The sequence below is a fragment of the Gorilla gorilla genome, chromosome 13 (assembly GCF_029281585.2).
Source record: "Gorilla gorilla gorilla isolate KB3781 chromosome 13, NHGRI_mGorGor1-v2.1_pri, whole genome shotgun sequence".
NCBI classification, from domain to species: Eukaryota; Metazoa; Chordata; class Mammalia; order Primates; family Hominidae; genus Gorilla; species Gorilla gorilla.
In genome coordinates, this window is record NC_073237.2 from 124,520,844 (window position 1) to 124,540,997 (window position 20,154).

Here is a 20,154-nt window from a genome sequence, read left to right on the forward strand (position 1 = left end):
AGTGTGCATCACAATGCCCTGGGCTGTTGGCTTAAATGCAGATTTCTGACTCTGTAGGTCCAGGTGGGGCCAGAGGCTACCACTGCTGGCCCTGCCACCCTTCCCTGGGAGCCCCTGTGTGATAGATGCTGAAATGGAGAGTATAAGATGTTGAGAAACCTTCCCCAAACCGCTGAGGCTGACCCTTCAGGTGCCAAAAGTCACTTTCTGCCAGTCCACCTCCAACTTCAGCCACAGCTGCTGTGGACACTCTGGACAGCTCAGAGCCTCCTGGTGCAACACGGCCCTGCCCAAGCTCAGTGCACCTGTCAGCATCCTGTCCCTAGGGAACTCTGATGCCAGGGAAGCCGTCCAGATCTTACAAGCACAGCCCAGAGGGCAGAGGGATAACAGCCAGGGGAGCAGCAGAAAAACCTCCATTCCCACCCCTCAGGAGAGCGAGACCACCAGCCATGGGGCATTGGAAAGAATCTTCCAGGGGCTGCCATGGTCCCTCCTTGATAATATGCCTCTCCTGCATAAAATGATAATATGCCTCCCCCCACTGCGATGGGGGTCCCAAGAGACGGGGGGGGAAGAGTGGCTTGCTCTCAGTCCCCGCCTCTCGGGGGGTGACTCCCCCGCCTGCGATGGGGGTCCCAAGAGCCAGGGGGAGAAGAGGGGCTGGCTCTCAGTCCCCGCCTAGCGGGAGGTGACTGCCCCCCCTGCGATGGGGGTCTTAAGAGCCAGTGGGGGAAGAGGGGCTGGCTCTCAGGCACCGCCTCATGGGGGTGCCTCCCCCCCTGCGACGGGGGTCCCAAGTGCCAGGGGGGGAAGAAGGGCTGGCTCTCAGTCCCTGCCTCGCGGGGGGTGCCTCCCCCCACTGCTATGGGGTACCAAAAGCCAGGGGGGAAGAGGGGGAGAGGATGATAATAATTCCAGCATCACAGGCTGTGTTCACCCAGCCTGTGAAATTGTTATTAATATCCTGAAAGGGAGAGGATGATATTACTCCCCATAATAGACAGATATGACTCCCCATAATAGAGCACGAGGTGTAAACCCACCCTGTGATATTCTTCCTAATATTCAGAGGCCGAGAGGTTGATATTACTCCCTATATCACAGGAAGTATACACCCCCTTGTGAGATGGTCCTTAATAATATTCCAAGGCGGAGGGGGTGATATGACTACATATATGGCAGAAAGTGGAAACCCCCCAGGGATATTGTTCCCACGATGCTGGAGGGAAGAAGATGATATGACTTTCAATATGACAGAAGGTGGACACGCCCCCACTCATATTGTTTCTAATTGCAACGTGGGAGAGGAGGATATGACACGCGATATCGCAGGGAGTAGAAACACCCCTGTCATACTGTTCTTAATATTCAGGGAGGAAGAGGATGATATTACTCCCAATACAGACGGGTGTACACCCGTCTGTGAAACAGTTCATAATCTCCAGAGGGAGAGATGATATTACTCACAATATGGTAAACAGGCTGTGAGTCCACCGCGGATCCTAAGAGCCAGAGGGGGAAGAGGGGCTGGCTCTCAGTCACCACAGCATGGGGGTCCTTTATGTACAGGTTTTGCCCAAGAGTCAGCTTATTTGCTTCTTGTACTAGCAGGGCAGTTGCTGCCAAGGCCCTCAAACAGGGGGGCCATCCTTTAGAAACCCTGTCTAGTAGTTTAGAGAAGTAGACCACCGGCCTCAGCCAGGGCCCCGCAGTTTGGGTTAAAAGTCCAGCTGCCATCTTTTCTCTCTCTGACGCATACAATTGAAAAGGCTTTGTGACATCATCAGGTAGCCCCAGGGCTGGGGCTGCCAGAAGTTTTTCCTTTAACTCTTGTAAGACTTGCTGTTGTTGGGATCCTCATTCAAAAGTTTCCCGGTCCCCGCCCCCTTTGTGACCTCATACAAACGCTTGGCTAATACTGCAAAGTTTGGGATCCACACTCTACAAAACCCCACAGCTCCTAAGAATTCTCTCACCTGCCTTCTGCCCTTAGGCTCCGGTGGATTGCAAATGACCTGCTCTCTTTCGGATCCCAGGCTGCATTCTGAACCCTGTCGGATAGTAAATCCCAAGTAAGGTACCTGCCCTCGGTAGATCTGAGCTCTCTTCTTGGACACCTAATACCCACAGTCCTCCAGGTGGGTCCTAAGGATCTTAGGATCCGAGATGGGGGTCCTAAGCCAGGGGGGAAAGAGGGGCTGGCTCTCAGTCCCCGCCTCGCGGGGGGTGCCTCCCCCACTGCGATGGGGGTCCCTAGAGCCAGGGGGGGAAGAGGGGCTGGTTCTCAGTCCTCGCCTCGCTGGGGGTGCCTCCCCCCACCGGCGATGGGGGTCCTAAGAGCCAGGGGGGGAAGAGGGGCTGGCTGTCAGTCCCCGACTCGCGGGGGGTGATTCCCCCCCGCCTGCGATGCGGGTCCTAAGAGCCAGGGTGAGAAGAGGGGCTGGCTCACAGTCCCCGCCTGGCTTGGGGTGCCTCCCCCACTGCGATGGGGGTCGGAAGAGCCACGGGGGGAAAAGGGGCTGGCTCTCAGTTCCCGCATCACGGGGGGTGCCTCCCCCCCCTGCGATGGGGGTCCAAAGAGCCTGGAGGGGAAGAGTGGCTGGCTCTCAGTCGCCGTCTCGCGGGGGTGCCTTCCCCACTGCGATGGGGGTCCCAAGAGCCAGGGGTTAAAGAAGGGCTGGCTCTCAGACCCCGCCTCGCGGGGGTGTCTCCCTTCCCTGTGATGGGGGTCCCAAGAGCCATGGGGGAAGAGGGGCTGCCTCTCAGTCCCCGCCTGGCGGGAGGTGCCTCCCCACCCCGCGATGGGGGTACTAAGAGCCAGGGGGGAAGAGGGGCTGGCTCTCAGTCCCCGCTTCGCGGGAGGTGCCTCCCCAACCTGCGATGGGGGTACTAAGAGCCAGGGGGGGAAGAGGTGCTGGATCTCTGTCCCCGACCAGTGGGGGTGCCTCCCCCACCTGGGATGAGGGTCGTAAGAGCCAGGAGGAGAAGAGGGGCTGGCTCTGACTCCCGCCTCGCGGGGGGTGCCTCCTCCCCCTTCGATAGGGGTCCTAAGAGCCAGAGGGGCAAGAGCGGCTGGCTCTCAGTCCCCGCCTCGCTGGGCATGCCTCCCCCCAGTGTGATGGGGGTCCCAAGAGCCGGGGGGGAAGAGGGGCTGGCTCTCAGTGCCCGCCTCGCGGGGGGTGCCTCTCCCCCCTGCGATGGGGGTCCTAAGAACCACGGGGGGAAGAGGGGCTGGCTGTCAGTCCCCGCCTTGCGTGAATGCCTCCTCCCCTTGCGATGGAGGTCCTAAGATCCAGTGGGAGATGAGGGGTTGGCTCTGAGTCCCCGCCTCGTCGGGGGTGCGTCCCCCCCTTGCTATGGGGGTTCTAAGGGGCAGGGGGGAAGAGGGGCTGGCTCTCAGTCCCCGCCTCGCGGGGGGAGCCTCCCTCTCCGCGATGAGGGTCCTAAGAGCCCGGGGGGAAGAGGGATTGGCTGTCAGTACCCGCCTCGTGGCAGGTGCCTCCCCCCACTGCGATAGGGATCCTAAGAGCCAGGGGGGGTAAGAGGGGCTGGCTGTCAGTCTCCCCCTCGCGGGGACTGTCTCCTCCCCTCCGGGATGGGTGTCCCAAGAGCCAGGGCAGGAAGAGGGGTTGGCTCTCAGTCCCCACCTCCAGGGGTTGTCTCCCCCCCTGCGATGGGGGTCCCAAAAGCCAGGGGGGGAAGAGGCGCTGGCTCTCGGTACCTGCCTCGCGAGGTGCGCCTCCGGCCCCTGCGATGGAGGTCCTTAGAGTCAGGGGCGGAAGAGGGGATGGCTCTCAGTCCACGCCTCGCGGCTGGTGCCTCCCCCCACTGCGATGGGGGTCCTAAGAGCCAAGGGGGGAAGAGGGGCTGGCTCTCAGTCCCCGCCTCATGGGGGGTGCCTCCCACCGCCACGATTGGGGTCCGAAAAGCCGGCGGGGAAGAGGGGCTGGCTCTCAGTCCCCGCCTCGTGGGGGATGCCTCACCCCCCGGCTATGGGGTTCCATAGAGCCAGCGGGGGAAGAGGGGCTGGCTTCCAGTCCCCAACTCACGGGGGTTGCCTCCCCCGCCTGCGATGGGGGTCCTAAGAGCCAGTGGGGGAAGAGGGGCTGCCTCTCAATCCCTGCCTCCCGGGGGGTGCCTCCCCCCCTGCGATGGGAGTCCTAAGAGCCAGTCGGTAAGAGGGGCTGGCTCTCAGTCCCTGCGTCACGGTGGGTGCCTCCCCACCCTGCGATGGGGGTCCTAAGGGCCAGGGGGGGAAGAGGAGGAGAGGGTGATAATAATTCCAGCATCGCAGGCTGTTCATCCAGCCTGTGAAATTGTCATTGATATCCTGAAAGGGAGAGGATGCTCTTATTCCCCATAATAAACAGATATGACTCCCCATAATAGAGCACGATGTGTACACCCACCCTGTGATATTCTTCCTAATATTCAGAGGCCGAGAGGTTGATATTACTCCCAATATGGCAGGCAGTATACACCCCCATGTGAGATGGTCCTTAATAATATTCCAAGGCGGAGGGGGTGATATGACTACATATATCGCAGAAAGTGGAAACCCCCCAGGGATATTGTTCCCACGATCCTGGAGGGAAGAAGATGATATGACTCTCAATATGACAGAAGGTGGACACGCCCCCACTCATATTGTTTCTAATTGCAACGTGGGAGAGGAGGATATGACACGCGATATCGCAGGGAGTAGAAACACCCCTGTCATACTGTTCTTAAAATTCAGGGAGGAAGAGGATGATATTACTCCCAATACAGTTCATAATCTCCAGAGGGGGAGATGATATTACTCACAATATGGTAAACAGGCTGTGAGTCCACCGCGGATCCTAAGAGCCAGAGGGGGAAGAGGGGCTGGCTCTCAGTCACCACAGCATGGGAGGCCTTTATGTTCAGGTTTTGCCCAAGAGTCAGCTTATTTACTTCTTGTACTAGCAGGGAAGTTCTGCCAAGGCCCTCAAACAGGGGGGCCATCCTTTAGAAACCCTGTCTAGTTGTTTAGAGACTTAGGCCACCGGCCTCAGCCAGGGCCCCACAGTTTGGGTTAAAAGTCCAGCTGCCATCTTTTCTCTCTCTGACGCACACAATGGAAAAGTCTTTGTCAGATCGGGTAGCCCCAGGGCTGGGGCTGCCAGAAGTCAGATGTTTTTTTTCTTCTTGAATCTCTTTTGTAAGTTATAGTTTTCTGGGAAATTTCCCATTTCCTTATTTATTGCATTCTTTCGTTATCTTTTTAATAGCTCTAGAACTCTATAGTTCTGCTCCCTTTTTATTTCTTTTTTTTTTTTTTTTTGAGATGGAGTCTGGCCCTGTCGCCCAGGCTGGAGTGCAGTGTCGCGATCTCAGCTTACTGCAAGCCCCGCCTCCCGGGTTCACGCCATTCTTCTGCCTCAGCCTCCCCAGTAGCTGGGACTACAGGCGCCCGCGACCACGCCCAGCTGATTTTTTGTATTTTTAGTAGAGACGGGGTTTCACCGTGTTAGCCAGGATGGTCTCGATCTCCTGACCTTGTGATCCACCCACCTCGGCCTCCCAAAGTGCTGGGATTATAGGAGTCAGCCATGGCGTCCGGCCTCCTTTTTTATTTCTACGGTTGTTTATTTGTGTCTTATATCTTTTTGTCATGAGAAATTTTTCCAAATTTCTATTCGATTAGTCTTTTCCAAGAGTCAACTTTTGGCTTCGATAGTCCCATAAAATAGGAAGATCTTTCTCTCTTCTTGATTTCTTCTCCTGATTGTTTTCTTTCTTTCCTTCTTTTTAAACATATTTTATTTTATGATTTTTTGAGACAGGGTCTTGCTGTGTCACCCAGGCTGGAGTGCAGTGGCACGATCTTGGCTCACGGCAATGTCCGCCTCCCGAGTTCAAGTGATTCTCTTGCCTCAGCCTCCTGAGTAGCTAGGATTACAGGTGCACACCATGACACCCCGCCAATTTTTGTATTTTTAGTAGAGATGGGGTTTCACCATGTTGGCCATGCTGGTCTTGGAACTTCTGACCTCAGGTGATCCGTGTGCCTCAGCCTCCCAAAGTGTTGGGATTACAAGCATGAGCCACCATGCCCGGCCTCAGAGTCTGTTTCTTACTGGATCCTGTTGTCTGGTAGAAAGAGGTCTTCAAAGTTTCCAGACTCCTGTTCAGCCAGGATTGCTTTTGAATGGATCTTCCCCAAGGTTCGCTCGGGCCACAGGAAGACCAGACACCCCTGCCTGCCCTTGGGAGTGGTAGACCTTGGGCAGCCTCCTCTCCACTGACCAGCAAGAGCAGATCCAGCCCATCCCTTGCCTTTAGACTTTTCTTGGCAATAGTTGGACCCCAGTCCACAAGCTCCAAGGCTGGCAGTCAGCTCCTCCTCTACTGTGGTTCTCTGAAATGGCCCTCTTCGGGCAGGAGGCAGAGAAGCGGCTCTCTCCTAGTGCCTGCTCCTAGTGAGGATAATTAGTTAGAAGGAGAGAGACTCAGGTCAGGAAGGAAGGACCTTTGAGGCCTTTGCATAGGAGGCAAGGCCCTCTGGGTGGCTTGTAATGCTCACAGCACATTTAGTAGGGGGGGACACGTTGGATGTGCACTTCGGTGCCTGTATGTACCCTGAGCTACACAGGAAGGGGATGAGGCAGGGTGGGGGGAGGCAGGAAGAGGAGGAGACAGGCTGGGCACGGTGGCTCATGCCTATAATCCCAGCACTTTGGGAGGTGGAGGAAGGAGGATCACTCGAGGTCAGGAGTTGGAGACCAGCCTGGCCAACATGGTACAATGCCCAGCTCTTCCAAAAACACAAAAATTAGCCGGGCGTGGTGGAATGCACCTGTAATCCCAGCTACTCAGGAAGGCTGAGGCACGAGAATTGCTTGAATCTGGGCGGAAGTTGCAGTGAGCTGAGATCACGCCATTGCACTCCAGCCTGGGCGACACAGCTAGACTCAGTCTCAAAAAAAAAAAAAAAGAAGAGAAGGAGACAGTGGGGGGGAGAAGGGCCAGGCTCCCACCCCCCAGCCCCAGCACCTGCCTGGGACACAGCTGAGCCCTGAAGCTCTTCAGCCCTGGGCTGGGGGCTCTCTGAGCAGCCCAGCTGCAGCTGTCTACACAGGCGGGGCTGCCCACGACCCGGGTCCCCTCCTGAGAAGAGTCCAAGTCCCTTTGTGAAGAGGTCTGTAGTGCAGGTGGCCCAGGACAAGAGGAATCTGGGGTGTGGGGAGAAGGGGTCTATGGGGTCAAGGAGACTATGCTGGCTGGAAAATGGCCCCCAAAATATATCCGTGTAAATGAATAATGTAAATGTAACTTTATGTAGAAAAAGGTTTCAAAGGCTGGGCGTGGTGGCTCATACCTGTAATCCCAGCACTTTGTTTGGGAGGCTGAGGTGGGCAGATCACTTGAGGCCAGGAGTTCGAGACCAGCCTGGCCAACATGGTGAAAGTGCATCTCTAGTAAAAATACAAAAATTAGCCAAGCATGGTGGCACACACCTGTAGTCCCAGCTACTCGGGAGGCTGAGGTGGGAGAATCGCTTGAACAAGGAAGCGGAGATTGCAGTGAGGCAAGATCGCGCCATTGCAGCCTAGCTAACAGCGAGACTCCGTCTCAAAAAAAAAAAAAAAAAAAAGTATTTGCAAATGATTAAGGATCTTATTCTTTTTTTTTTTTTAATTTTATAATGGTTAACATCCTAATGCCTGTTCTTTTCTTGGTGCACATTTGTTACAGTACCTAATGCCTGATTTTTAAGGTGAATGAATGACGTATGTATATTACTCAAAGGCAAATGACACATAAGCTATTTTTTGTTGTTGTTGGTGGTGGTGTGGCCCAGATGTTTTTCCTTTCCTGAAGGGCAAGAATGTTCTCATTCCTTTTGCATGTTGTTTGTTTGTTTGTTTGTTTGTTTGAGATAGGGTCTCGCTCTGTCACTGAGGCTGGAGTGCAGTGGTGTGATAACAGCTCAACTTTGTGGTAATTTGCTGTAGTAATTTGATGATTTGGGAAATTCTCAGCTTCTCTAGATTGCAGAAGATGCTAACAATAGGAAATTCACTGTTAAGAAAGCGAACTCTTGAGAGAAAGCCAAGGGTGTGGCCTGCGGATGTGGGGAAGAGGTGGCCAAGCCAGGGGCCCCAGAGGTATGGGAAGGAAGGGACCTGAATCAAGGGAACCCAGCAGTGTGGGAGGAGGTAGTTCAGGACAGGGGACCCAAGAGTGTCAGGAAGAGGTGGGACCCAGTGGTGTGGGGAGGTGGCCCAGGACAGGGGGACCTCGGATTGTAGGCAGAACCTGGAGAACCACGAGACACTTCAGTTGGGGCAGACCCAGGCTGAGCTCCCAGGGAGGGGCGCTTGGGACTGCAGTGACCTGGGAGAGGCCAGTGCCCACCCAAGGCCTGAGGGAGTCTGGGCCCAGGGAGAGGCACCCAGACCTGTGCCCTGCAGCCTTGGGCCTGCCCGTCATGGCAACGCAGAGGGCTCCCCCTCCTGACAGGTGATTCTGAGAGTCACAGGACGGGGCAGGGAGTGGTCCTCCCTCTGGCCCAAGGTCTGGGCCACCAAACTTTGTACCCAGAAACTCACACTTCCCCCTCAGACCTCTGACCTGGGCCCTCTGAGAATCAGGCTGAGAAGGACAGTGGCCAGGTGAAGGCCAAGGTCTCTGGGTGTTCTCGGCATCTCCTGCTGCTCTGCCGCTGGCACTGCCCTCCCTTCCCCTCACCCAACTCTGCACTGGTCCAAGTTGTCCCCTCCTTTTGAAGGTGGACACGCTTTCCCTTTGGAGCGAGATCTGGTCCTCGCTGCCTGTCACAGCCTTGTTTATGTCCCCCTCCCCCAAAGAGGGAGGCTCAGCCATGGAACCCACCCCCTCAGCTGAAATAAACACGTGCTGCCAAGGAGGAGTGGGGGCCAGGTCTGCGATGTCCATCCACCACTGGGATGAAGTGGAGGGCGTAGAGGCTGCAGCCTGCTCCATCCTCAGCCCCCGCAGGGCACCAGAGGGGCTCCAGGCAGAAGGCTGTGTGTTGTGGTTCTGGAGCCAGGGATGTCTTCAGGGACATTTGGTTTCATTTGACCCTTCCGGAACCTATTACCCTGCCCCCTGGGCTGGGCACGCTCCTGGACTGTCCTGGGCTCTCGGGAGAACCAGCTTTCAGGAGAGCCAGACCGGTCCTCTCACCCAGCCACCTCTGATGGTGCCAGCGGAGGCCCAGCCAAGGACCTGGAGAGCAGGGAGCACGGGAGCATGTGGGGTAACGCAGGGGTGGCCGCAGTGGAGATGCCCCTTTCCTGGGGTGCTGGGGGCTGCAGTCTGGGCAGGAGGGGTGCAGAGCTGGGAGGAGCATTGGTCTTGAGCAGCACCAGGACCATGTGGGACAGAGGCCTATGACAGAGGGACTGCGGCCCAGCTCCATGGGAGCCTGGCATCCACCACTGCCTGCCGCTGCCTGTGTCCACCCTAGACCCTGCTCAGAGCCTTGATGTCCACTCCGCTGCCACCTATGATCATTGTGGGCCCTCTTGCCCGCATGGGAGTCCAGGCTCTGGAGTAAAAGGCAGAGCACCCATCTAAGCAGCATGCCTGGGCCAGGCACCAAGGGATGGAACCAGCAAGGGCCCTGGGCCTAGACCTCAAGCAGCAGGGCCCGCTTCCCCCTGTCTGGTGGACCCCAGGGGTTCACCAGAGGGAGGAATCCAGTGGGTGTACTTGGGGGAGGGTTGGGAGGGGATTTTCACAGGCGGGCAGGGTCCCTGTCAGGTAGAAGGGGCAGGAGGACCTCAAGGCCCCTTGGCAAGCCTTGGCATGAGAGAGGATGGGGGTTGGAAAACTGTTTCTGGAAACAGGAGACTCAGCCCAAGGCCCTGGCAGGGCAAGCTCCTCACACTAAATAGCCCCTCCCGTTCCTGGGTGTTTGAGAGTCGGGTGCCCAGCCCGGACCTGCCGTGACCAAGGAGGGCTAATCTGCAGACACCAAGACTTCCTGCATCTGTGACTGGGCCTCCTGGGTGCATCTTGACTGTAGACTCCTTCCAGGTGTGGTACCCGGCTCCTAGAAGCCTAGCCAGTCACCTCCTGCCCAGCCTTCAAACACGTCAGAGGGTTAACCATTCATGGCCACGCTGAACACTACTCACAAGATCCGGAAACCAGAATGGGGAGTCAGACTGGATTCCTGAGATGTAAGGAGCGCCAGGAAGCATCTTGCTGCCTTCATGCATGGATGAGACCTGGGCCTCTCCATGGGAGGACAGGCTGCTGCAGTCTCCAGGGAGCACCCACTCTTGGGCATGGAGAGTGGGGACAGCTGCCTGCCAGAGACTGCGGGGGGAGGTCGGGAGCAGCCGGAGTACTTCTGGTCTCTGACCACGGAAAACCCAGGCAGGGACCTGTCTTTAAGCTCCTGCTGTTGCTAAGCCGACCTGCACAGCAGGACTTGGGAGCCCAGCCCAGCCCCTCTCAGGAGGGACTTGGGAGCCCTGCCCAGCCCCTCTCAGGAGGGGCTTGGCCCCAGTGCTTCTGTGTGGCTCGTTGAGGGCTCACTAGAGGCACCTGCAGCTCCTTGAGAGAAAGCAGGTCCAGTCCAGGGGCCACGGTGGAAACCATAGGAGGGGCCGAGGGGAGGCAGGTGGGTGCCTGTCATGCCATGCACAGTGCCACACGTGTCGTGGAGATTGTCCCAAGAGCCCCAGGGTCCAGGGACTCCCCCAAGCGCTGAGCAGCGTGAACACTTGTGTACCCTCATTGGCTAGGGCCCAATGAATGGGGCCCAGTGGGAAGGGGGTGGGTGAGGAATGGGGCCCCAGTGTCCTGTTGACCCTGGAGCCCTTGGAGTCGGTCAAGTCTGAATGGGAAGTCTACACCACGGTCCTTACCCAACCTTCCTAGTGCTGAGTCCTGAAGCTTGTGTGGTGGGTGTATGTAGAGCTGAACCCCTCCCTGCAGCCCTGCTGGACTCTGAAGAGAGCCAAGGCTAGTGGGTAGGAGACAGGCCTGGAGCTGGTGCAGAGAGAGGAATGAGCCCTGCATGGGTTTGATCAGAAACTCAGCCTTGTGTAGGGACACCCTGGGGCCCGGTGCTGTCCATGCATGACCTCACAGAAGCGCAGAGCTGCTCTCTCTACAGAGGAGCGCCTGATTTGTGTGGGAGCTAGGCAGAGATCTGCATGCATGCGGAGGAGCCAGGCTTCAAGCCGGCCTGGGGGACCCCCGAGCAGGACCATCTCCCCTTCTGCACCTGGCTCTGGTGTCTTCCCACTGTGGACCCAGTGCCCTTCTCACCCACCACATTCATACCCTGGAGTCCTGGGTCCTCAGAGATCCATGACACTGCCCCACCCCCAACTTCAAATTCTCTGGGGCTCCACCCGCTGGTCTCAGCTACGTGAAGCAGTCACTGTAGACTAGAGGGTACTTTTTAGATTTAGGTCACTCTATCATCCAGGCTGGAGTGCAGTGGCACAATCATAGCTCACCGCAGCCTTGACTTCCTGGGCCCAAGTGATCCTCCCACCTCAGCCTCCCCGAGGATACGTGGTTTTTTTTTTCTTTTTTCAGACAGGGTCTCACTCTGTCTCCCAGGCTGGAGTGCAGTGGTGCGATCTTGGCTCACTGCAGCCTCCGCCTCCCGGGTTCAAGCCATTCTCCTGCCTCAGCCTCCTGAGTAGTTGGGATCATAGGCATGCATCACCCCACCTGGCTAATTTTTGTATTTTTAGTAGAGACGGGGTTTTGCCATATTGGCCAGGCTAGTCCCTGAGGATACATTTTTTTTTCCCCGAGATGGAGTCTCCCTCTGTCGCCCAGGCTGGAGTGCAATGGCGCAATCTTGGCTCACTGCAACCTCCACCTCCCAGGTTCAAGCAATTCTTCTGCCTCAGCTTCCCGAGTAGCTGGGATTACAGGCATGCGCCACCATGCCCAACTAATCTTTGTATTTTTACTAGAGACAGGGTTTCACCATGTTGGTCAGGCTGGCCTTGAACACCTGACCTCAGGTTATCCACCCGCCTCAGTCTCCCAAAGTGCTGGGGTTACAGGCGAGAGCCACTGCGCCCAGCCGAGGATACTTTTTTTTTAGACAGAATCTCGCTCTGTTCCAGGCTAAAGTGCAAAGGCGTGATCTCGGCTCACTGCAACCTCCGCCTCCCAGGTTCAAGCTGTTCTCCTGCCTCAGCCTCCCGAGTAGCTGGGATTACAGGCGCCTGCCACCATGCCCTGCTAATTTTTGTATTTTTAGTAGAGATGGGGTTTCACCGTGTTGGCCAGACTGGTCTCGAACTCCTGACCTCGTGATCCACCCGCCTCGGCCTCCCGAAGTGCTGGGATTACAGGTGTGAGCCACCGCACCCGGCCTGGCTGAGGATACTTTTTAAGGTCAAAGACAGTAGCAGAGGTGGAGCTCCTGGGAACAGGGTCATGAGGGGAAGAGGGGGTTCGGAGGGAGCGAGTAGCCACTAGCTACCTCTAGAGAGGGAAGGCTTTGGTGCAACATCGTTCCCCTGCGGTTTTACTCATCTTTGCTTCCTGCCCTTTCATCATCCAATCGGGCAGGCAGGACAGGGCCTGAGGGGGCAGGGATCCAGTGGGGGCCTCTCTAGACTAACCCCAGCTCAGGACTCCCAGAGCCCCTTCCCTGAGGCCCTGCTGCCCCCAAGCCCAGATTGGGGATCCCAAGCAGCACGTAGGCAAAGCCAGTGAGGTCCCCGTTAGTCCCATTGAAAGCTCTAAAACCAGCGAACCCTCAGTCCAGCCTCAGGTCAGGCATCCAGGACGGCCTCAGCCCTCATGGGTGAGCCATCTCTGCGGACACTGCACAGGGCCTACGATCCATCGCTGCCTCCCAAGGATGCCAGCCAGGCCCCCGTTGAGATAACTGCTTCCCTGCTGGACAAGGCTGGGACCAGCCATCTCGGTGACAGTTCCAGAACCCCTGGCCTGGGCTGCTGGGTTCAATGGAAAAAGGCTGTGACTAGAGTCAGGGGGATGGTCTCAGTGACCTCAAGGATAAGGCCAGATCCTTGCACTGTCAGTGACCCAAAGCAACAGGTGTCCAGAGCAGCAGCGTGGCGCCTTCACGCCACCACACATCAGCCCAACTCACCAGGACAGGGACTGTAGCCTCAGCACTCAACCCATGTGCCCTGCGTGGGGTCTCTTCCCACTGCACTCACAGGAGAGGAAGGGTCCCTCAGGGGTCCACTGGGGTCCCCTCCTGCAATTGGGGCAAGGAGAGGGGCAAGGAGCTGTCTCAAGGCCCCTGGAGTACATGCAGGTCCTGGACTGGGGCTCCTGGGAGGGCCATGATTCTGGGCTCCATGAGTTCAGAGCAGACGCCTTGTTTTTCCTTGTCCACTGTCAGCCACCCCACCCTTCCCTGGCCCTTAAAAGAACCAGGAAACAGCACATGATCTGTTGGAAGGAGGCATTCATTCTTTCCTTTCTGTGGGTGTGGGGAGGGGACCACAGGGCACATACCCCACCCTGGGATCCAGCTGAGCAGGGGGGTCAGAGATGACAGCTCTTCCGGCTCACAGGCCACCAGCCCACATACAGGGCAATCAGAAGAAGGGAACAGCACAAGGAAGGCACAGAGGGAGTCGTTGTCCCTGCCAGAGGTGCAGCACTCCGGGAATGTCCCTCACTCTCCCCGTCCCTCTGTCTTGCCCAATCCTGACCAGGTGCAGAAATCTTGCCAAGTGTTTCCACAGGAGTTGCTGGCAATTGCGTCACATTCCTGGCCTTGGCAAAGAATGAATCAACCCACCCTAGATCCCATAAATAGGGCCACCCAGGTGAGCCTCTCACTCGCCACCTCCTCTTCCACCCCTGCCAGGCCCAGCAGCCACCACAGCGCCTGCTTCCTCGGCCCTGAAATCATGCCCCTAGGTCTCCTGTGGCTGGGCCTAGCCCTGTTGGGGGCTCTGCATGCCCAGGCCCAGGACTCCACCTCAGACCTGATCCCAGCCCCACCTCTGAGCAAGGTCCCTCTGCAGCAGAACTTCCAGGACAACCAGGTAAGGGGCCAAGAGGGGCACCTGCAGGCAGGGCCTGGGGAAGAGTGGGAGCAGAGGGGAGGAGAGGTGAAGAGACTCAGGAAGAGCGTTGGGCAGGACTCTAGGAGTCCAGGGTCCAGGTTTCAGCTCACTCTGTGCCACCAGGGTCCCCTGGTGGAAACCATGCCCCTTTCCCCCATCCCCACCCCATCTCAGCCTGAACAGACTCCCCCCTACATCCCCTCTCCCATAACCCCCATTGTCCAAGGAAGGTGGGAACACTTTTAGTCCCCCTGCACAGATGAGGAAACTGAGGCTCAGGAAGGCCCACCAGCCACATGCCTCCTCCAGTGAGGAGGTCACCCTCCTCCCTGCCAGACTCAGAACCGCCTCTTCCCCCAGGACTCCCTTCTAGACTGATGGCCTCCTGCTCCTGCCCCTTCACCAGTGCAGGCCCAGCCTGGGCCCTGCTGCCCAGCTAGAAGGGCTCATGGTTCCAAGCTGGGCGGCCCAGAGGTGCCACAGGGACAGAGCTGGAGGGGTGGCTCCTAGAGCCATTCCTGGGCTGTGCCTCTTATCAGTCCCTTGCAGTTCCAGGGGAAGTGGTATGTGGTAGGCCTGGCAGGGAATGCAATTCTCAGAGAAGACAAAGACCCGCAAAAGATGTATGCCACCATCTATGAGCTGAAAGAAGACAAGAGCTACAACGTCACCTCCGTCCTGTTTAGGTGAGGGCCGACATCTCCTGGGGGTGTGAGAGTCAGACTGACGTCACAGGCAAGGGATGGCCAAAGCTGAGGGATCCTGTCGTTCACCTCACTGTTCTGCCCGGAATTCATCTGTGTTTGTCCTTCCTCTGTTCCTTAGAGCAACGTTTATAGCACATTTCCATGCAGACACACAGACAGTGGTGGGGATGGACATGCACAGTCATTAGAAAACCAGACGGAGAGAGGAGGGGTGCCTGGGAGCGGTAGGAGGGGACACTGGATCCAGCCTGGAACCCCCACCCAGTGCCTTCATGGAAGGCTTCCAGGGAGGTGGCCTTAAAAGAGCCAACCTGCTTCAAAAGGAAATGTGGGGTGTTCCCGGCAGGGGCTGGAGTCAGAGAGAGCCCCCACTTCAGGAAGGAGCAAGCCATCGCAGAGTCACCCTGAGCAGAGCTGCTGAGCAGCCTGGAGGGGCAGGCGGCCATGCTAGCACCTAGCACGGTCCTCAGGCCCCGTCCCAGCATATCTGCTGCGGAGTGGCTTAGAGCAGGGCTCTTGGGCCGCAGGGTGGGGAGACTTGGTGGGGTGCAGCCTGAGGGGTCGGGAGACCAGCGAAAGTGAAGCGGGGCCGTCACAGGTGTGAGAGAACAGGCGCAGGGTGAAGGGGCAGTGAGCCAGGGATCAGCCGCCCCCAGTGGGTTTCTGACTCTGGCAGCTGAGTGGATTGGGATTGGGGCATTTGTGGAGCAAGGAGCAGAATACAGACAGATTGGGGAGCTCAGCCCTGGGGTGCCAGGGGATGGGAAGTGGGAGGACTCAAGGATGGGGTCAGGTTTGACCCGAGAGCTAGGGGAACGGCTGGCATGGAGCAGACTGGAAGTACCGAGGTGGATCCCCGGGAGAGGGTATAGGAAGGGAAGCAGCAAGCTGAGCGCAGGGGAGAAATGCAGGGTTGCTGTGTGTGGTGGGGGTGAAAGCCACCCAGGGAGGCAGCCAAAGGAAAGAAGGACATCGGGTGCTGGAGGGTCTGAGTGGGGTCCAGGGGCCCCAGGCAGGCCAGGAGGGACAGCCTGGTGTCAGCTCAGGGAGAAGGCCCAGGCCCATCTCGGCTGGGTGGGGTAGGGCCCCTCCAGGTAGTGGGGGATGAGCCGTCACGGGTTGGGCCGGACTGAGAGCATCAGAACCCTGCTGCTGCCCTGGCCCCACCTTGTCCAGCACAGGCGGCCCAAGCCTGGGTTGTCTCCCCTCTCACCCACCCATCTCTCCCTCCCAAGGAAAAAGAAGTGTGACTACTGGATCAGGACTTTTGTTCCAGGTTCCCAGCCTGGCGAGTTCACACTGGGCAACATTAAGAGTGAGTCCTGAGTGAGGTGGGGCACTGAGTTGGGGCTCCGGGGAGCTGGGTAGGGGTACAGACCTTCCTGCCCCTCCACACAGATGTGTTGTATGGGGAGAAGCCCATGTTGATGGGCTGGGGAGGGAGGGGACAGCTCCCTCCTCCCATCCAGGGCAGGGCTGACCCCTCACCGTCCACGCCTGCAGGTTACCCTGGATTAACGAGTTACCTCGTCCGAGTGGTGAGCACCAACTACAACCAGCATGCTATGGTGTTCTTCAAGAAAGTTTCTCAAAACAGGGAGTACTTCAAGATCACCCTCTACGGTGGGTCCTCTCCCATCCCCTCGGGGACTGGCTCCTGATCACACTTAGCAGAGGCCGGTCCCCCATGAGGAAGGGATCTGAGGCCTCATCTACTCATTCAATGATATTTATGTGGTGTCTGCCGGCCACTCACTGGCCATCTTGGTCACAGGGAGAACCAAGGAGCTGACTTCGGAACTAAAGGAGAACTTCATCCGCTTCTCCAAATCTCTGGGCCTCCCTGAAAACCACATCGTCTTCCCTGTCCCAATCGGTAATGGCCTGTCTGGATGAGGGGACGGGGACATGGGGACTGTTCAGGCAGGATGCTTCCCTACCAGGGATCAGGGAGAGGAGGGACTCCGTCCTCAGCTTCAGTCACTGGAGCAGTGGATGGTCCAGGAGCTCCTTGGAAGCCACTCTGGGCCCAGGAAGACTGTGCCCCACCCCAGGGTCTATGGGACTCCCAGGGACCCAGGCCGCAAGTGCTCTTTCCTGGCAGTTTAGCTGGGGTCTGCCCAGACAAGGATTTCAGGCCCAGGCCTGAGTATCCATTTCTCAGTCTCACTGGCCTGACACCTCTGGCCACCCTCCCAGGCCCCCTTGTTCTGGGCCATCTCCCCCGACCCTCCCAGGCCTCGTCACCCTGGGTTTTGCTGTCCTGGCTGTCCTCTCTCCCCTGGGGACTTGCTCACCACTGACTTGGGAGCTGTCCTTGGCTCCAGGGAGCCTGGCTTGGGCAGGAGGCTCCAGCCAGGCCATTCAGAGAGCCACTGGCCTCCCCCAGGCTGAGAGGCTGCCTGGACTGGTAAACAGGCAGGAGACCTGGGTGCCCGAGGAGCCTGGGAGCTGGGCCTCACTCAGGGCAGCCCCTCCCCAGGCCTTTCTCCCACATCCCCTGCCCTGCCATCCGCCCCTCTGTTGCCCCATCTCTGAAAGGAACCCCCATATCTTCTGCAGCTGGGCCAGGTGGGGCAGGGGCTGCCCAGGGGCAGTGCAGAGGACCTGGCAGTCAGGGATCACACACACACACTCATACATGCACACACACACACACAGCTGCCTGTTCTGACGGACTTTCTCCCTAACAGACCAGTGTATCGACGGCTGAGTGCACAGTGAGTGTGGCTGGGCGGCTGCGAGGGGGCTTGTGGGAGGCCAGGGTGCAGTGGGCTGGGGGTCTTGGGCCTGCCTTTGCTCTCCCCCCTGCCCCCCAGCACTGCTGCTGTCTTTCTTCTGCTGTCCCCATCTCGGGTGCCTCCCATTTCCCCACCCATCACCCTCATATCCACCTCTGTCCAGGGTGCCGCCAGCTGCTGCACCAGCCCGAACACCATTGAGGGAGCTGGGAGACCCTCCCCACAGTGCCACCCACGCAGCTGCTCCCCAGGCCACCCCGCTGATGGAGTCCCACCTTGTCTGCTAAATAAACATGTGCCCTCAGGCCTCTGAGTCTACACTGTTTGACCCCTGGGCCTTCGAGGAAGGGGAGGGGCGGGGGGGCTCCCACTGGCATCACTCTCAGGGTCTGCACCCCCAGGATGGAGCCCAGCGAACCCAGCCTGGGTGTTAGGGCTGCAGAGTGAAGACACAAGCCCCAGGTCATCACCAGCAGCTTTGTGGCTGACCGCCCTGAGTCCTTCCCACGTGGTGTAACACCGTCCTCCCTCCTGCTGTGACATGGCGCCCAGCCCCAGAGCAGCGGCAGTTCTCACATTCCCCTGCCTAGGAGGGTGCCCAGTCCATCGCAGACACGGTGGGCCACACCCCATCAGAGTGCGACAGGGGCATGCACAGCTGGAGGCTGTTCCAGGCAGAGGGTCGGCTCGGCGGGGATGGTCCCCTGCCCCTCTGCCAGCCCACTGTGGGCCCCGTGGGTGAGGGGCCATGTCCATGCTAACCCCGTTTCAGAGCGTGCTGCCCCTTACCCCACACCTCCCCACCTGATGACATCCAGGCCACCTTGGGGGTGCATTCTGAAGCCAGGGGCAGGAGCAGGGGGAAGTGAGGAGGGGCTGTGCCGCCAAGAATCCAGTTCCCCAGGACTCAGAGGGCTCCAGGCCTGCACTCATCACTTGGCTGCCTGTGTCAGGCCTGACAAGCCCCTAGTCCCCCACTGGGCTCAGAGGCAACCTCTCCAGGTCCGCGTCATGCACAGGCACTCCCTCCCCAGCCCCTTCTCCCTGTGCAAGGTCAGAGGCCAGAGTGGGTGGGGTTCTGAGGAAACCCCATGGACAGACACACCACCCCGTTCACCCTCGGCTAGGGTTAGGGTTAGGGTTAGGGTTAGGGTTAAGGTTAACCCTAACCCTAACCCTCGTTCACCCTCAGCTGGGCTAAGGAGAGATGCTGGCACTGTGAACCCGCCCCAGCCTCGGACCCCAAGGAGCAGGACAGGCCTGAGACCCAGGCCCACCAAATGCTGCCAAAGCCTCGGAAGTCTGGTCCAGACTCCCGGAAGAGGCCAGCTTGGTGCAGCCCGGGCTTTGAGAGAGGGATGGGACTGTTCCCAAGCCCAGAGAGGCTCTAGGCTGAGAAAGTCACCCAGGGACTGCTAGCTGGCCAAGGGGGTGGAAAGTGCACCCAGCACGCCTGGCCCTTGGGCTCCAAGTGGGGCAGCAGATCCAGTTTCCTAGCTTGGCCCAAGCAAGGCAGCTTCCTGTCACCCCCTGGGCCTGCTGAGCCTTTGAGGATCAAACCCTTAGGGCCTAGAAGGGCTTTGTGTTTCCTTCCAGGTCGCCATAGGTTTGAGTTTCCTATTGCCACTATTGAAAGAGGCAGGATGGCCAGCCGCAGTGGTTCACACCTGTAATCCCAGCACTTTGGGAAGCCGAGGCGGGCAGATCACCAGGTCAGGATATCGAGACCAGCCTGGCCAACATGGTGAAACCCTGTCTCTACTAAAAATACAAAAAAAAATTGCTGAGCGTCGCAGCGTGTGCCTGTAGTCCCAGCTGCTCAGCCTGAATCACTTGAACCCTGGAGGCAGAGGTTGCAGTGAGCTGAGACTGCGCCACTGCACTCCAGCCTGGGCAACAGAGCGAGCGAGACTCCGTCTCAAAAAAAAAAATAATAATAATAATAAATAAGTGGCAGGAGGAGGCAGACAAATATCTTGGCAGATAGGGGCAAGTCCCCAGTGAAACCCCACCTCCAAGCCAAAGACAGTTTAAAGCCTGAAAGCAACGCTACAACTCAAATCCACGGACCAGATTAAGACCCTGTCATCCATTTGGCACGCTTTCCTCTGATTGATCCCCACCCTTCTCCTATTTTACATATACCTCCCCATCCCTAATTGTGGTTTTTTTGTTTTTGTTTTTTTTATTTTGACATGGAGTCTTGCACTGTCACCCGGGCTGGAGTGAAGTAGCACGATCTTGGCTCACTGCAACCTCCACTTCCCAGGTTCAAGAGATTCTCCTGCCTCAGCCTCCCAAGTAGCTGTGATTACAGGTGCCCATCACCATGCCTAGCTAATTTTTTTTTGTAGTTTTAGTAGAGACAGGGTTTCACCATGTTGGCCAGGCTGGTCTCGAACTCCTGACCTTGTGATCTGCCCGCCTTGGCCTCCCAAAGTGCCTAATTGGTTTTTTACACTGTCATGCCCACCTTTGAGTGGTGCCTTTGTTTTAGCCTTTGTTTTGCATACTCACAAGCCAATCAGCATGCACTCCCCATTCGGAGTCCAGAAAAGCCCTAGACCCAGCCACACTGAGGGAGAGACTGCCCAACTTGGGGTGCGGGACCACCCTCACATCCCCTCTTTGCTGAGAGCTGTTCCATCACTCAACAAAATTATTCTCTGTCCT

The 20,154-nt window shown here is 57.8% G+C and overlaps 1 protein-coding gene across 3 annotated transcripts; it reads left to right on the forward strand.

Annotated features, from left to right (window-relative positions):
- The first annotated feature begins 1,920 nt into the window (after positions 1-1,920).
- On the forward strand, positions 1,921-17,787 carry LCN2 (lipocalin 2). Of its 3 annotated transcripts, XM_055351230.2 has the most exons (9): positions 1,922-2,141; positions 10,033-10,178; positions 13,832-14,012; positions 14,583-14,719; positions 15,976-16,055; positions 16,244-16,363; positions 16,515-16,616; positions 17,434-17,460; positions 17,645-17,787. In XM_055351230.2, coding segments are annotated over exons 2-8 (642 nt in total). In that variant the 5' UTR covers positions 1,922-2,141; positions 10,033-10,176; the 3' UTR covers positions 17,454-17,460; positions 17,645-17,787. The 3 variants fall into 3 exon arrangements, with proteins under 3 accessions (XP_030870706.1, XP_055207205.1, XP_004048725.2); XM_031014846.3 differs by lacking the exon at positions 10,033-10,178 and having other exon boundaries at positions 1,921-2,141; XM_004048677.5 differs by lacking the exon at positions 1,922-2,141 and having other exon boundaries at positions 10,022-10,178.
- Positions 17,788-20,154: the final 2,367 nt, after the last annotated feature.

What these genes read in the sequence shown, in the direction of transcription:
- LCN2 (XM_055351230.2), top strand. An exon ending in CACACTGGGCAACATTAAGA is followed by an intron (nt 16,056 to 16,243) that starts GTGAGTCCTGAG and finishes CCACGCCTGCAG; the next exon opens with GTTACCCTGGATTAACGAGT. An exon ending in CGTCTTCCCTGTCCCAATCG is followed by an intron (nt 16,617 to 17,433) that starts GTAATGGCCTGT and finishes TCTCCCTAACAG; the next exon opens with ACCAGTGTATCGACGGCTGA.